This window comes from Anolis carolinensis, chromosome 4 (genome assembly GCF_035594765.1).
Source record: "Anolis carolinensis isolate JA03-04 chromosome 4, rAnoCar3.1.pri, whole genome shotgun sequence".
NCBI classification, from domain to species: Eukaryota; Metazoa; Chordata; class Lepidosauria; order Squamata; family Dactyloidae; genus Anolis; species Anolis carolinensis.
This window is the reverse complement of record NC_085844.1, coordinates 74,215,611-74,228,363: the sequence shown is the minus strand read 5'-3', so window position 1 is coordinate 74,228,363 and position 12,753 is coordinate 74,215,611. Positions and strand designations below refer to the sequence as shown.

The window sequence follows — 12,753 nt, the reverse complement described above, 5'->3', positions numbered from 1 at the left end:
CTCACCGTGGGGGGTGGGGGTGGCGTTGCCTCCATAAATAATATCTATTCTTTTATTAAAAGTAAAGCTAAAGGTTTTCCCTTGACATTAAATCTAGACATGTCCAACTCTGGAAGTTGGTGCTCATCTCCATTTCTAAGCCAAAGAGCCTCCGTTGTCCATAGACATCTCCCAAGGAACCGGCATGACTGCATGGAGTGACATTACCTTCCCACCGGAGTGGTACCTATTGATCTACTCACATTTGCATGTTTTCGAACTGCTAGGTTGGCAGAAGCTGGGACTAACAGCGGGAGCTCACCCTGCTCCCGGATTCGAACCATCAACCTTTCGTTCAGGAAATTCAGAAGCTCAGTGGTTTAACCCACTGCGCCACTGGGGGCTCTTGCTGTTCTTCTATTACCTACCACATATTACTCATATATATAAATTAACCTCAAATCAAGGACAGGTTTGAGGGCCAAAATTATGGATTTTGCTATGGCCCATGAATACACTAAGAGTTATGAAACAGAAAACAGTAAACATAAATTGACACATGACATTTTAATGGCCATGCAAAAACATTTTGAAGCAAAATATAATTAGTACTACAAAGGTTCCTTAGTGGTTTGCCATGAACTCTCAAAAATGTGCATTATCCATAGCTTAACAACAGTACAAAATGGGTATTTTCATTGGACCATCAAGTTAAATATTTCTATGAAAGGCTATGTGTTGATGTTGATAGAGCTATCTGGGAGCAGTTCCAGAGTCAGCAGTTTATGCAGCCTTGTGACAGCGGAATAATCCGAGGGATCATCCTATGAATGCGTGTGCTTGTAGGTTAAATCACTCCATGATATGTTTTTCCAGTAACACCCTGAAGGACCGTATTTCTTGTTGAAAATTAATTAAAGTAGTTTGAAGCTGTGCTATAATAACTTATATTGCTGACTGTTGGAGCTCATGCCTTGTAGGTTTTGCAATGAAAAGAAATGGAACAAGGAGTGTAGGCTGTTTGCTCTCTCTTAACATTTGTAGGGCTTATTCCCTCTACTGGCAAGAAACCAAATTGTTGTAGAACAGCAAAATGGGTTTCATTTTTAGCATGGTAGCATTAATGATGCATAAGATTCAGTACTCAGTGCATAGAGGGATGTTGCAGCTGAAGGTAATAATTGTGTACAATGACAGGGTTGGGTTCAAAGGCATGTGTGCACATCCGATTTAATGTGTTAGTCCACCTGTACCTGAATAATACATGAACTGGGTTTATAATATGGCTAGTTCTTGTGGGTGACATACATTTTTTAAAATTAGGACATGATAGCACACCAATATTTTTACCAAGATCAATAGTCCTAAAGAATGTAATGAATGTCACTTTCTTGCAGACATTGTAGATATCATTTTTCATACACATACAATTTGGATGTTACAGTATATATTGTGCAATTGAGAGATTCAGCAAATGTTTAAGGATCTTAGGGACTCAGGGAAATCTAATTCTCCATGAAGGTTGATAACGAAAAAGTAGCTTTATCAAATGTGTCTGTTAACTGGCTTAAGTATAATCTTACCCCCTCGTCCACATTTTCATAGGAATATTTAATGAAATAAGATGTGATGTGACATTCTTTATTATTTGTTATGCCTAAAAGTGGGATCAAATAGGGAATAGAAATTAAAAAATTCTGAACAAGATGGGAATAATTTGTATACAGTAGTTCATGCAGGTGGGACCTGTGGCAACCATCTGTTCCTACTGATGTCTAGTTAAATGTAGATATTTGTTTTGCTTAGTGGTTTGGTAAGTACTTTCTCAAACCACTCACTATACATAAGCTAGAATGATATTTCTTATGCAGCCATCTGATGAAAAGAAAAACTCAATACTGTGTTCACATGTGAATAAAATCCCACTGAATGCTGTGGGATGTATTTCTTAGCAAACGTGTCCTATATTGCCAGTGGATTCAATAATGTGCTGATATTCACAGTTTATAGATAAAGACAGTTCTGTGTAAAAGGTCTTTGAGGTTTGATTTTCTTAAAAGCAAAATAATTGATTTCAGCTCTTGTTCTTTATTTTGTAGGTGCTAACATCATGCCGGGCCTTTCTGTTAACCTCTCGTATTCCTACCAAGGTAAGACTAATTTTTCATAACTGCGCCCAAACCTAATTGTATGGTTCACTTATTTTAGGGCAGGCTTACTATTTATTGTCATGGTTGTGAATTCTGATAGATGACCCGTATCTGAGAAAAGTTAGTGTACATTCTGAAAGAAATACTTAGCATTCATTCTTATTTAGTCATGCTTTCTTTTAAATGTTATGCCTGGACCCAATTTATATAAGGAAAAGTTTTCTTTTGAATATGGAATTACTTTCAGTTGTGTCCAGAAGCCAATTTTAACATTCTGTCATAAATCTTGTTGGCTGCTCCTTTGCTTTGGAACTGACTAGGGAATAGGGCTTTAAATATTTGTGCAGTGCTGCTTTACTGTTTGCTGTTTAATATATATGTGATTTTAAATTGTTTCTAATTGTTTTTGATTGCCATCAAGTTGATTTTTATTCATGGTGACTCCATGAATTAGAGCTCTCCAAGTAACCCTGTCTTCAGCAGCCCTGCTCAGGTCTTGCAGATTTAAGGCTGTGGCTTCCCTAATTGAATCAATCCATCTGTAATGTAGCCTTCCTCTTTTCCAATTGCTTTCTAGTGAGTCATGTATTTTCATGATATGTCCAGAGTATGGCAGTCTCAGTTTAGTCATTTGGATTACAAGGAATCTTGATTTGCCTGGAATCCATTTATTTGTTTCATTAGAAGTTTGTTTGAAGCATTTACATCAACACATTAAAAACAAGGTTTTTCAAACCATGTTCCTTGGAATCGTAGGGTTTTGCAAGAGGTAACGAGGCTTCTGTGAGAGATCAGCATTTACAGTGGTGGGCAGTGACGGAAAAGCCCTGTTAGAAAATGTGTTAGAAGTCTTCCAGTCCCATGTTGCAATGTGCAGTAGGACTGTGTTCATTTCGTTGAATCTATTCTCAGTATTTGGTGCCAAATAGAAATGGTTATTGATTGATGAGTATTGTGTTGCACGGAAGAGAAGAGGAATGGTAGATCGGTGTTATCAGCCTCTCCCTCCCAAAATACGTTCGCCCGCCTCCCATTTCATGATGGCAACAAACACGAATAAACAAGGTGAGTTCGTATAGCAAATTAGTCAGGAATTTTCATTCTAAAGAAGGAATTGTATGTTCCATTCGTATTCTGGATTTAGTAGAGTTACTATTCAACATTGTTAATACACATTTTAATATTGTTAGTGTTATTAATTAAAATCCATTTGCAATCTTAATTTATATCTGCTGAATTTACATTTAGAAAAATTAGATTTTTGAGAGAAAGTGGAAATACAATATCCGCTGTGGGTTTTGAAAGGTGACTTTTTCTCACAATTAAATGATTGAAGGATGTATATCCAAGTCTATCTTCCTCATTCACTGGGGTTAGAGGACCTTGCAAAGCTGGAAAAACCATGAATAAAGCAAACACTATTAATTTACATGAGAGAACATCTCTCTAGGAATTGCTAGGTCCTCCTTAGTCAATTCTGCTGGAAAATGATCAAAAACCATGCCGGAAGGCTACAAATACGCAGATAAGTGTTCTGCCTGGGAACCTCTAGCTTGAGCTGAACTTCCTGTCTCTTTGTGTGTACCTGTCTACAAGAAGCATAGTAAACAACAGTAGCCATGTCCACCATCTCTTACTGGCATATATCAATCAATACCAAAACAAAGAAAGAGGGAAATCTGATAAGTCTGCCTCATCAGCTATGATAAAAAAGCTTACTGGGCTGGAATTTAAAATAAAAGGGAAGGCTGGTGTGGAAAACAACTATCCGTAAATGCATTTTGGTAGAAGGCTTTGTGAGATCTCCAAGCTTCACCTGACCATATTGTAGTTTTGGATAAAAAGTCTTTGGAAACAAGTTACACTCCTTCCTTCCTTCCTTCCTTCCTTCCTATTGGGTAGTGCAGTAGGAACCTATCTATAGTATCTCTCTCTCCAGGAATACATTTTATGTTTTAAAAAGTCACACCCAGGAACAAGATTATTTTGAGATTTATTGTATTCTCAATGGAATAGTATCTTCTGTTTTCTCTAGAGGCAACAGTTGCAACTTAAACACCTTTTGTAACAGCATAATTCACAAAATACTTTGATTCTTATGACAACTGGAAAGACGGTTTTGACAGAGCAAGGATTCCTTGTGCTGTTGAAGGCTTTCATGGCCGGAATCACTGGGTTGCTGTGAGTTTTCTGGGATGTATGGCCATGTTCCAGAAGCATTCTCTCCTGACATTTCACCCACATCTGTGGCAGGCATCCTCAGAGGAGGCCTGCTATAGATGTGGGCAAGACATCAGGAGAGAATGCTTCTGGAACATTCCTTGTGCTACTTGCAGATGAATTTGAATCTGGTGAAAATTGTTGATAGACTTTTGTTCACATAATGTTAGCAGATGTCTCTGTTGTTACTTTTGTGCAAACAAGTTTAGAATGACTGACAAAATAAAACAGAAGTGGTGCTTTAGTCACAGTCTCAATTGTAGTACAGTAATGTTACCAAATTCCGAGTTATAGTGAACATGCCAATTGAGTGTGCTATCCTGGGACATATAAGTGTATCATCAATATAATCTCTATATGTTGAGAAAAGGGCAGGATACGAATAAAGTAAACAAATAAAATAAAAAGTTTAAAAATTACATTTGGGACTTGAAAAATCTGAAAAGAACCAAATCTTTTCACTCTTTTCCCTTAGCTGACGAGAGAAAAAACAGATGAACCATACAGGATAACTTGATTGATGTGAATGTGCTGTTAAATCTAACCTATAAATAATGTGTCATGTTTTGAACTTGTGTGGTAATTGAGATGTACAGGATAAGAGCTCTTGAGAGTTAGCTATAGAGCCATTAGCTATAGAACCTTACTCGATAGACAGGCCAGTGAAGTCATGCCACATCTTGTTTCCTTCAATTTTTCCATGAAGACTTCATTTAGTCCATAAACCATATCTTCTGTAGCTATGTTAAAGTATGTGTAACTGAAATACCCATTCTACCTTGATTACCCCATCTCTATTACTCTCTCCTTCAATTTCCCTCAGTGTCTTGAATTGTAGATTGTACGATTATGGAAACTGTTTTAACAGTTTTTTTTAATAACAAAAGAAATGTTTTCTGACTGTTCACAACTGCTTAATCTTTCCTTAACGAATATTTGGTTCTGTGTTTTGGTACAAATAGAAGTCATTTTTGTTCTGTTTGAATTGCAGCTAGAACTAACTTTCAGCTACTTGGAAATTCAAGGAATCACATGCAATAAACCTGGACAGGTGAATATTTGGGTTATTAAAAGGATTGAATACTCTTGTAGTCTTTTCTAGAAATGTAGGATATACTAATATTCTAGTTAGGTTTTTGGGTGCCTCCCCCCCCCCCCAACATACACAACCTTCCTTTGTGTAGCAAAATTGAAGGAAGAAATGTGAGCAGTATTTGGATATAGTAGGTCTTCATTTCAGTAGCATAAATGAAGTGTGAAAGAAATGTGTTTACAGTGTGAGCAGTATTTGGATTGTAGGTCATTTTTATTTATAGCTCATTTTTAAGATGCAAAATTGAGAGAAGGACCTCCCATTGAAAGTTAAAAACCAATGTGTTCTGTAACTTTGGAAAACCAAAACGAATTGATTGTTGTTGCAGTGGTGTAAAAAATAATGCATAAATAAAATTGAGTTCCATTTCAGTGTAATTTCATTTATTTTCAGCTAAATGAAATATGAAATTTTATGTGCAAAATGTATATTCTATGTGCAAAATGTATGTGAAGAAGCAGACATCCAGCCCTTTACATGCAGAGATTACATGCAGAAGTTCCTTTACTGCCTTGCTGTACTGTACATTTTTAGCAGGTGTTTCTCTTGTATATTGTTCAGGGATAATATTCAAACATATTTGTCAATTGGGCCAAGGTTTCAGGTTCCCACACCACCTCTATCCTTTCAATACATAGACTTTTCTCCCTGACTTCCTTAGTCATGATGCTCTCCGATGTGTCATAAATCCAATTTGGGTAAGTCTTTCCACAGACTATACTGGAAGCCAAGATGGATTGTTGGCAAAGGATGTGGAGTTTTTTCCCTGTTCCGATGAAGCACCTAGTATCTTGCCACAACCCAGAGGCAGTCACACAGAGGCAGTTAGAATTGCTTTCTTTGTAAAATAATTAGTTTGGTCATTATGTTGATGGTGTGCCATTCTGTCTGCATTTTGCCTTAGTTATTTAGCAGAAAACCATGTACATCTGTTGAAAAGTAAAACATCTATATGAGGAGTGGAGGGGAGTGACTTGGAATTATAACCATAGCAAATTACTTTTTAAAACTAACTTCCCAAGCTATGAAAATTGGAAAGTAAATGCCTGTTTACAGGTGGGACAAATAGATGGAAATTATAACTGTAATAAATTACTTTTTAAAACTTACTTTTTAATCTAACTAGTACCATCTGTATTGTCACAGTGATGCTAAAGTGCAGGAAGCTTAGCAGATGGACACATTTTCTGCTGCGATTGAACTCAGATTCTTACCTGAATATTTGTTTTAGAATAATATTACTGAAGATTGCTGAAGTGGTATTTAGGGAAAAATAAGCTACATTATATTATCTAAACTTTTTTTGCAGCTGATTGTAGAAACTGAAAAATGCAACATTTCCATGAAGTTGTCTTCATCTGAAGATGTGCATGAAGTACTGGCACACATTGGAACATGCCTTCGGAGGATATTCCCTGGTGTTTCTCCAGTGTAGGTACTCAGTGAGAAAATTGTAGCTTATCGTATCTGTATGTGGGAATTTCTCCCATTCTCTAGAGATATGTTTGAGAATGTATATGTACATTATATCTTTTGCATTTATACCTTTGGGGATAGTATAGAAAGCTGACTTAAACATCCATTAGAAGTCATTGTTTAAAATTGCTTTATGACTTTACTTTGGATGTTATTGTGAACCAGGAAATGGAAGGTAGGACCATAGAGAAGACTGTTGATTCCTATCAAATCATAGTGTGGACATATTGTTTGAACTGGACTGATGTGTAGGACTAGTGTAGAAGATAGGTCTGACAGTGATATCTTTTATCTGCTCTTGGCAAAGTTACATTGATTGCATAGTAATTTTATATGGTTAATGTTTCATAAATTCAATAATGAATTTAGTTATTGAGAACAGTGACTTAGAAACTCTGGTCTCTACTTTTTTATTTCAAAGAACATCTAGACTTCAGTCTGTCTTCCCTATATTTGTTTTGTTAATTTAAAATATTTCTTAACATCATCCAAGCCCTGTGCATTTTTTGTCAGCATTCCAGTTCTGATTCCCTTTCCTGTTATTGCTTCTTCACCCAGTCACTGTTTTCCTTTGAAAACCATGACAATATCTTCCTTTTTTATTATGAACTTTATTGACCACATCTTTAAAATAAGTATATGGCATATATCCATATTTCCCAAAACCAAGAAACTTCCTTATCATCCATTTTATATTCATCCTACTTTATTATTCAGTATAAAATATTAAAGTTGGACAAGTTCTAGAATTGTAACTTTTCTAAAATGTGCCTCATTCATATGCATCCAGGAGAATAATGAAAAAAGTAATTATGGAACCACCAGAACGGCTGACTAATCTCCAAACTTTGTGGGACAGCCAAACCGTGGCAGAGTTAGGACCATGTGGTGAGTGTGTGTATTTTTTTCAGACAAAAATGTATATTTTGTGGAATCACCCTTTACTGGGAGGCTTTGATTCTATTTATGGTAGCTGTTTTTGCTGCTTGGTTAAGATATAATTAGCTCTAAGGTGCAGTTAGAGCAGAGTGCCATTTTGCCTCTTGTGGGAAGATGCTATTTTTATGTTTCATGGTAGCCTTCTGTATATATTACAGACAATGTGGTTCAGGCATAGTTAGCTTCACATTGTGCCTGCAGCATAGTGTATGCATTCAGAGGAAATGAAAACAGACTGTGCCTTTAACATATGTGCATCAGCTTTCAGAACTTACTCCCCAGAGAAATAAATGGTTTGTGTTACTTCTTGTTTGTTTGTTTCTAGGAGGTTTTTCTCAAATGTATGCCTGTGTTTGTGATTGGCTTGGTTTTCCATACAGAGAAGAAGTTCAGTGGGTAAGTACCGAAATCTCATGGTTGCGGCCATTTTCAGTTTGTTGTGCAAAGACAGAGGGACAAAGCAAAACAACACCGACGCAAAGCCAAACAACCTCTCTTTTCTGTCATCTCAGGAATTTGTCTTGCAAAATGAAGTTCACCTTTAAAAGATATTTCAGTGTTCTTTTTTCCCCAATCAGGATGTAGATACCATTTATCTGACTCAAGATACGAGGGAATTGAATTTACAAGACTTCAGCCATCTTGACCACAGGTAAGCAGTAAGATATTGTGTAAACTGCTTTGGATCACAAGTATGTTAAAGCAATGTGACAGACTGCTTTGGGTTTTTTTTTTGTTTTGTTTTTTGTCTCCAGTTGTAATTTGGTCCTCCTTTCATAGTATTTGATATTCTGTACATTTGGAAAACTATTCCTTGTTTTAGTGTTATTTGAAATGTGAAAGCATCAGTTTCTTGACTGATGACAGCTAGGATAACTGTATCTTCTGCTACATTGATCTGATATGACATCTGGTATAGTGCTTTTTTGCACTTACTGAATGAGATCTATCACATACATATTAAGGAAGGACTGAACTTTCTTACAGCAGTCATTCATACCTTAGGGAGCTTTAAAGACTTATTGTGTGATATGTATAAAGTATTCATGCCAATTTGTGTCCTGATTCTTCGTTTGAATTGTGACCTAAGGGTTTCTTCTATATTTGTTATATGTAATTCTAAAATTCCTATGAATTTTCTGTATTTAAATAAAAAATTGTGTGTCAGGAGCGACTTGAGAAACTGCAAGTCGCTTCTGGTGTGAAAGAACTTGCCATCTGCAAGGATGTTGCCCAGGGGATGCCCAGATATTTGATGTTTTACCATCCTGAGGGAGGCTTCTCTCATGTCCTCGCATGGAGAACTGGAACTGACAGATGGGAGCTCACCCCGCTTCTCAGATTCAAACCGCCGACCTTTTGGTCAGCAGTCCTGCTGGCACAAGGGTTTAATCCATTGTACCACTGGGGGTTCCAAATAGAAATTGCATTGTGGAAATAAAAAAGCCTAAGATTTGAGTTAGAAACCACACAGAATCATGTTTACAATATTGTCAGAAAATTGCTTCGTCAAAGCCCAGGAACCAGTGAAGTATCTAAGCGAAATTGTGAAATCCTCTAGAAGTTGCTGAACTTCAGTTCCATAGGACAATTCTCAAAATGCCCCTAAGTACCTAACATAGTATTGTTCTAGATTAGAGATGGACATCATATGCCTTTCAGATGTTGCTGAACTGGAAATCCTAAAAGCCCTAGGGTAGCCAGCGTGGCCTGTGCACTCCAGCCAAATGGAGGTGGGAGAGTTGCATGATTCCCATCTTTGTTTTAGGGGGTTATATTTCATAATAACGCTGTAATATAGGGTCATTGTGCAACTTATTGAGGCTATATTGCAATCTATTGACATGTGGAAAGAAACAGTTCTAAGTACTAATTGCAAACACGTTTTGGAAGGTCTGTTAAAAGTGTAGTTTACACCGAGTTCCCCAAGTTACTTATTAACTACCTATTAAGTCTAAGGTTTTTAAAAAATTGCCTACTTCGTAGGCATTTGTCACAAGTGACCTTGCGGCTGCATAGAAAAATGCTTCTTACTCCAACGATTTTGTATTTATTCAAACTAGCAGGCTGCAATACATGGAAATCCATTATTGTTATTATTTTTAGTGGTTTACAAAATTAATGCTTGCCCCTTGAAATGACACACATGGTTTAATTTTTATATATATATATATATATATATTGCAGTGTATTGTTATAAGTATACCTTACACATTGCAGACTATCAGGAGCAAATGTGATATTTTCTGCATTTAATTGCAACCTTAGTGAAATCATGATGCAATAATCAAACCCTCCACAACACAAATGTAATATTGAATACAGGTGTTATTATATATTTTAGAGGTTCCTTGGTCTCCACTGACATATACTCCGGATTAACCGTCTCAACATTATGTGAAGAATAATCATTTCTGCAAATGCTAGGGCTGTTTGAGCTGCTATTTCTCAGACTGCCTCCTCCCTCCGTTATCCCTGTTCCATAATGATCTTTAAAAGGGACTATTGAAAGAGTATGTTTTATATATACATATCCTAAAGCGTTGTTCTTCAAGCATGCATACATAGAAAGAAAATCTTATTGGAATTACCTGCAGGATCACATGAAATATTTATTTTTCACCCCACAGAATCATAGAATTTGAAGTGATCCCAAGGGCCATCCAGTCCAACCCCCTGCTAGGCAGGAACACACAATCAAAGCACTCCTGACAGATGGCCATCCAGCCATCTGTCAGGAGTTGTAATGGCCCTATTTAGATGTTCTGATCCTGGTTCCTATTGACTTTGGAGAATTGTACTCCATTTTCTGCGTACCTTATGCACACAAACCATAATTAAGGGAAAGCTGGAGGGAAAGGAGAGGAGAAGTGGGAGGAGGAGGAGGGAAGTGCGGAGCCCGTCAGTATAATTACTATTATCATTATATTTATTTATACCCAGCTTTATCTCTCCCGAAGGAGGCTCAAGCATTCCACGGAGCACACTTTGAGAACTACTGGTCTAGATTATTCACCATACCAAATGCTGTGGTAGTATTTAAAGTGCTATCTCGGTCATTATTGTGCAAGAATTTAACAATGTGCCTCATTTAATGGAGGAACTGATAAGAATATCAAGTTGAAGAGGTTAACATATCACTCTAGGTTTTCATTTGTCAAATCTCCTTTGCAATTAGATCTCCAGAGCTTTCTTACAGGTCACTAGGATTTTTACAGCTTAAAACAACCCTGGAAGAGAGACTAAATATGCTCTCTGGGTTCATTCAGTTACAGAATTATGTTAAATCATCTTGCTGCCTAAAACCCTTTAATACTTAATTATGTGGCAATTAAATGTGATACCTGATTAAAAAAGAATTCACCAGTTGAAATAACTTCTAGGATGGTGCTCAGTTATTAGTGAATATGAAATACTAAGCTTGACAAATTAAAGGGGGAGGGGGTGTCCATTACAAGTTCCCTTTTGTTAGAGAGCTATATGTTTACAAAAGCAAAATTGCCTCATATTTCTGGTATGGATGCTTAGGAAAATAAAACAATAAAAACTACAGACACAGAAAAAACATTAAGGAACAAACATGTAATATGCCAATAATATGACCAAACAGTGAAAATTTTGTTCCAGTGAAGGAACATTTGCAACAGGTACTCCAAAACTGGTCATTCCTCACGTTTTGTTCTTTTAGTTCATTTGGTTTCCTTTGTCAAGATTTACTCTGCATTCTTTGTTCAATATGTTGTTTTTTTTTCCTTCCATAGGGACTTAATACCAATAGTTGCTGCCCTGGAATACAATCAGTGGTTTACGAAACTTTCCTCCAAGGACCTGAAGTTAGTAAGTATTAGTGTAAAAAGTTGATTGAGTATTAGCGTAAAGTTGATTCACAACTGGTTTGGAGCTTATATATTTTCAGTTCATTATAACATTAGTATATGATAGCCCTAAGGGAAAGGGGGAGCTCTCGGTGGCACAACGGGTTAAACCGCTGAGCTGCTGAACTTGCTGACCGAAAGATTGGCATTTTTAATCCAGGGAGCGGGGTGAGCTCCCACTGTTAGCCCCAGATTCTGCTAACCTAGCAGTTTGAAAACATGCAAATGTGAGTAGATCAATAGGTACCACTCTGGCGGGAAGGTAATGGTGCTCCATGAAGTCATGCCGACCACATGCCCTTGGAGGTGTCTACAGGCAATGCTGGCTCTTCAGCTTAGAAATGGACATGAGCACCAACCCCCAGAGTTGGATACGACTGGACTTAATGTCAGGGGAAAACCTTTACCTTTTAAGGGAAAGGGTGTTGTGCAATTTATGACAATTATTGCCAATGAGAGAGAGCCCGTGTGGTGCAGTGGTTTGAATGCTGGATCAAGTCGATGGTTAAGTTCTGGCTTTTTTTTTTTTTTTTTTTTGAATGAGCAGACTTTAAAGCAGGAGCCAGTCTTAGGCCTTTGGAAAGTGAAGGTAAAAATAAATAAATAGTTGCAAGTGTCTGGAAGTCTGTTTCTGGTTTTGAAAAACAAGATTTTGAAAAACAAGATTTTGAAAAACAGTGAAGTCTTGCTATTTGCATAAAAGACAAATTGCAGTCCTGGGAGTTTTTGAAAGGGGCAATCCATCCTCTCTTACTCTCTCACACTCTCTCTCTTTTGACCAGGCAGCACAGGAAAGTCAAGGTTTTGGTGGTTAAGTTAAGTTGATTGACAGCAGGCATTGTCCCCTGTTAATTGAGTTTCTGGGAAAGCTTTATTTGCCAGTGTCGCGCGCGCCTTCAGGCACCTTTACTAACTATCCTTTGCAGTACATACAGGAAACAAAGCAACATAAACAAATACACAAAGAGGTGGTTTGTTGCAGTTTGCACATAAAGTGCGTGCATATTACTTAACTGTACAA

General features: G+C 37.1%; 1 protein-coding gene across 2 annotated transcripts in view; it reads left to right on the top strand.

The window, feature by feature from the left end:
• The window catches only part of carmil1 (capping protein regulator and myosin 1 linker 1), a 198,087-nt gene that overhangs the window by 87,069 nt on the left and 98,265 nt on the right, over positions 1-12,753 (top strand). For both annotated transcript variants that reach the window (XM_062980635.1, XM_008108781.2), the window contains exons 3-9: positions 2,079-2,129; positions 5,341-5,400; positions 6,752-6,873; positions 7,709-7,806; positions 8,183-8,253; positions 8,436-8,509; positions 11,619-11,694. In XM_062980635.1, the coding sequence (XP_062836705.1) occupies positions 2,079-2,129; positions 5,341-5,400; positions 6,752-6,873; positions 7,709-7,806; positions 8,183-8,253; positions 8,436-8,509; positions 11,619-11,694 (552 nt within the window). The remainder of the gene's footprint in view (positions 1-2,078; positions 2,130-5,340; positions 5,401-6,751; positions 6,874-7,708; positions 7,807-8,182; positions 8,254-8,435; positions 8,510-11,618; positions 11,695-12,753) is intronic.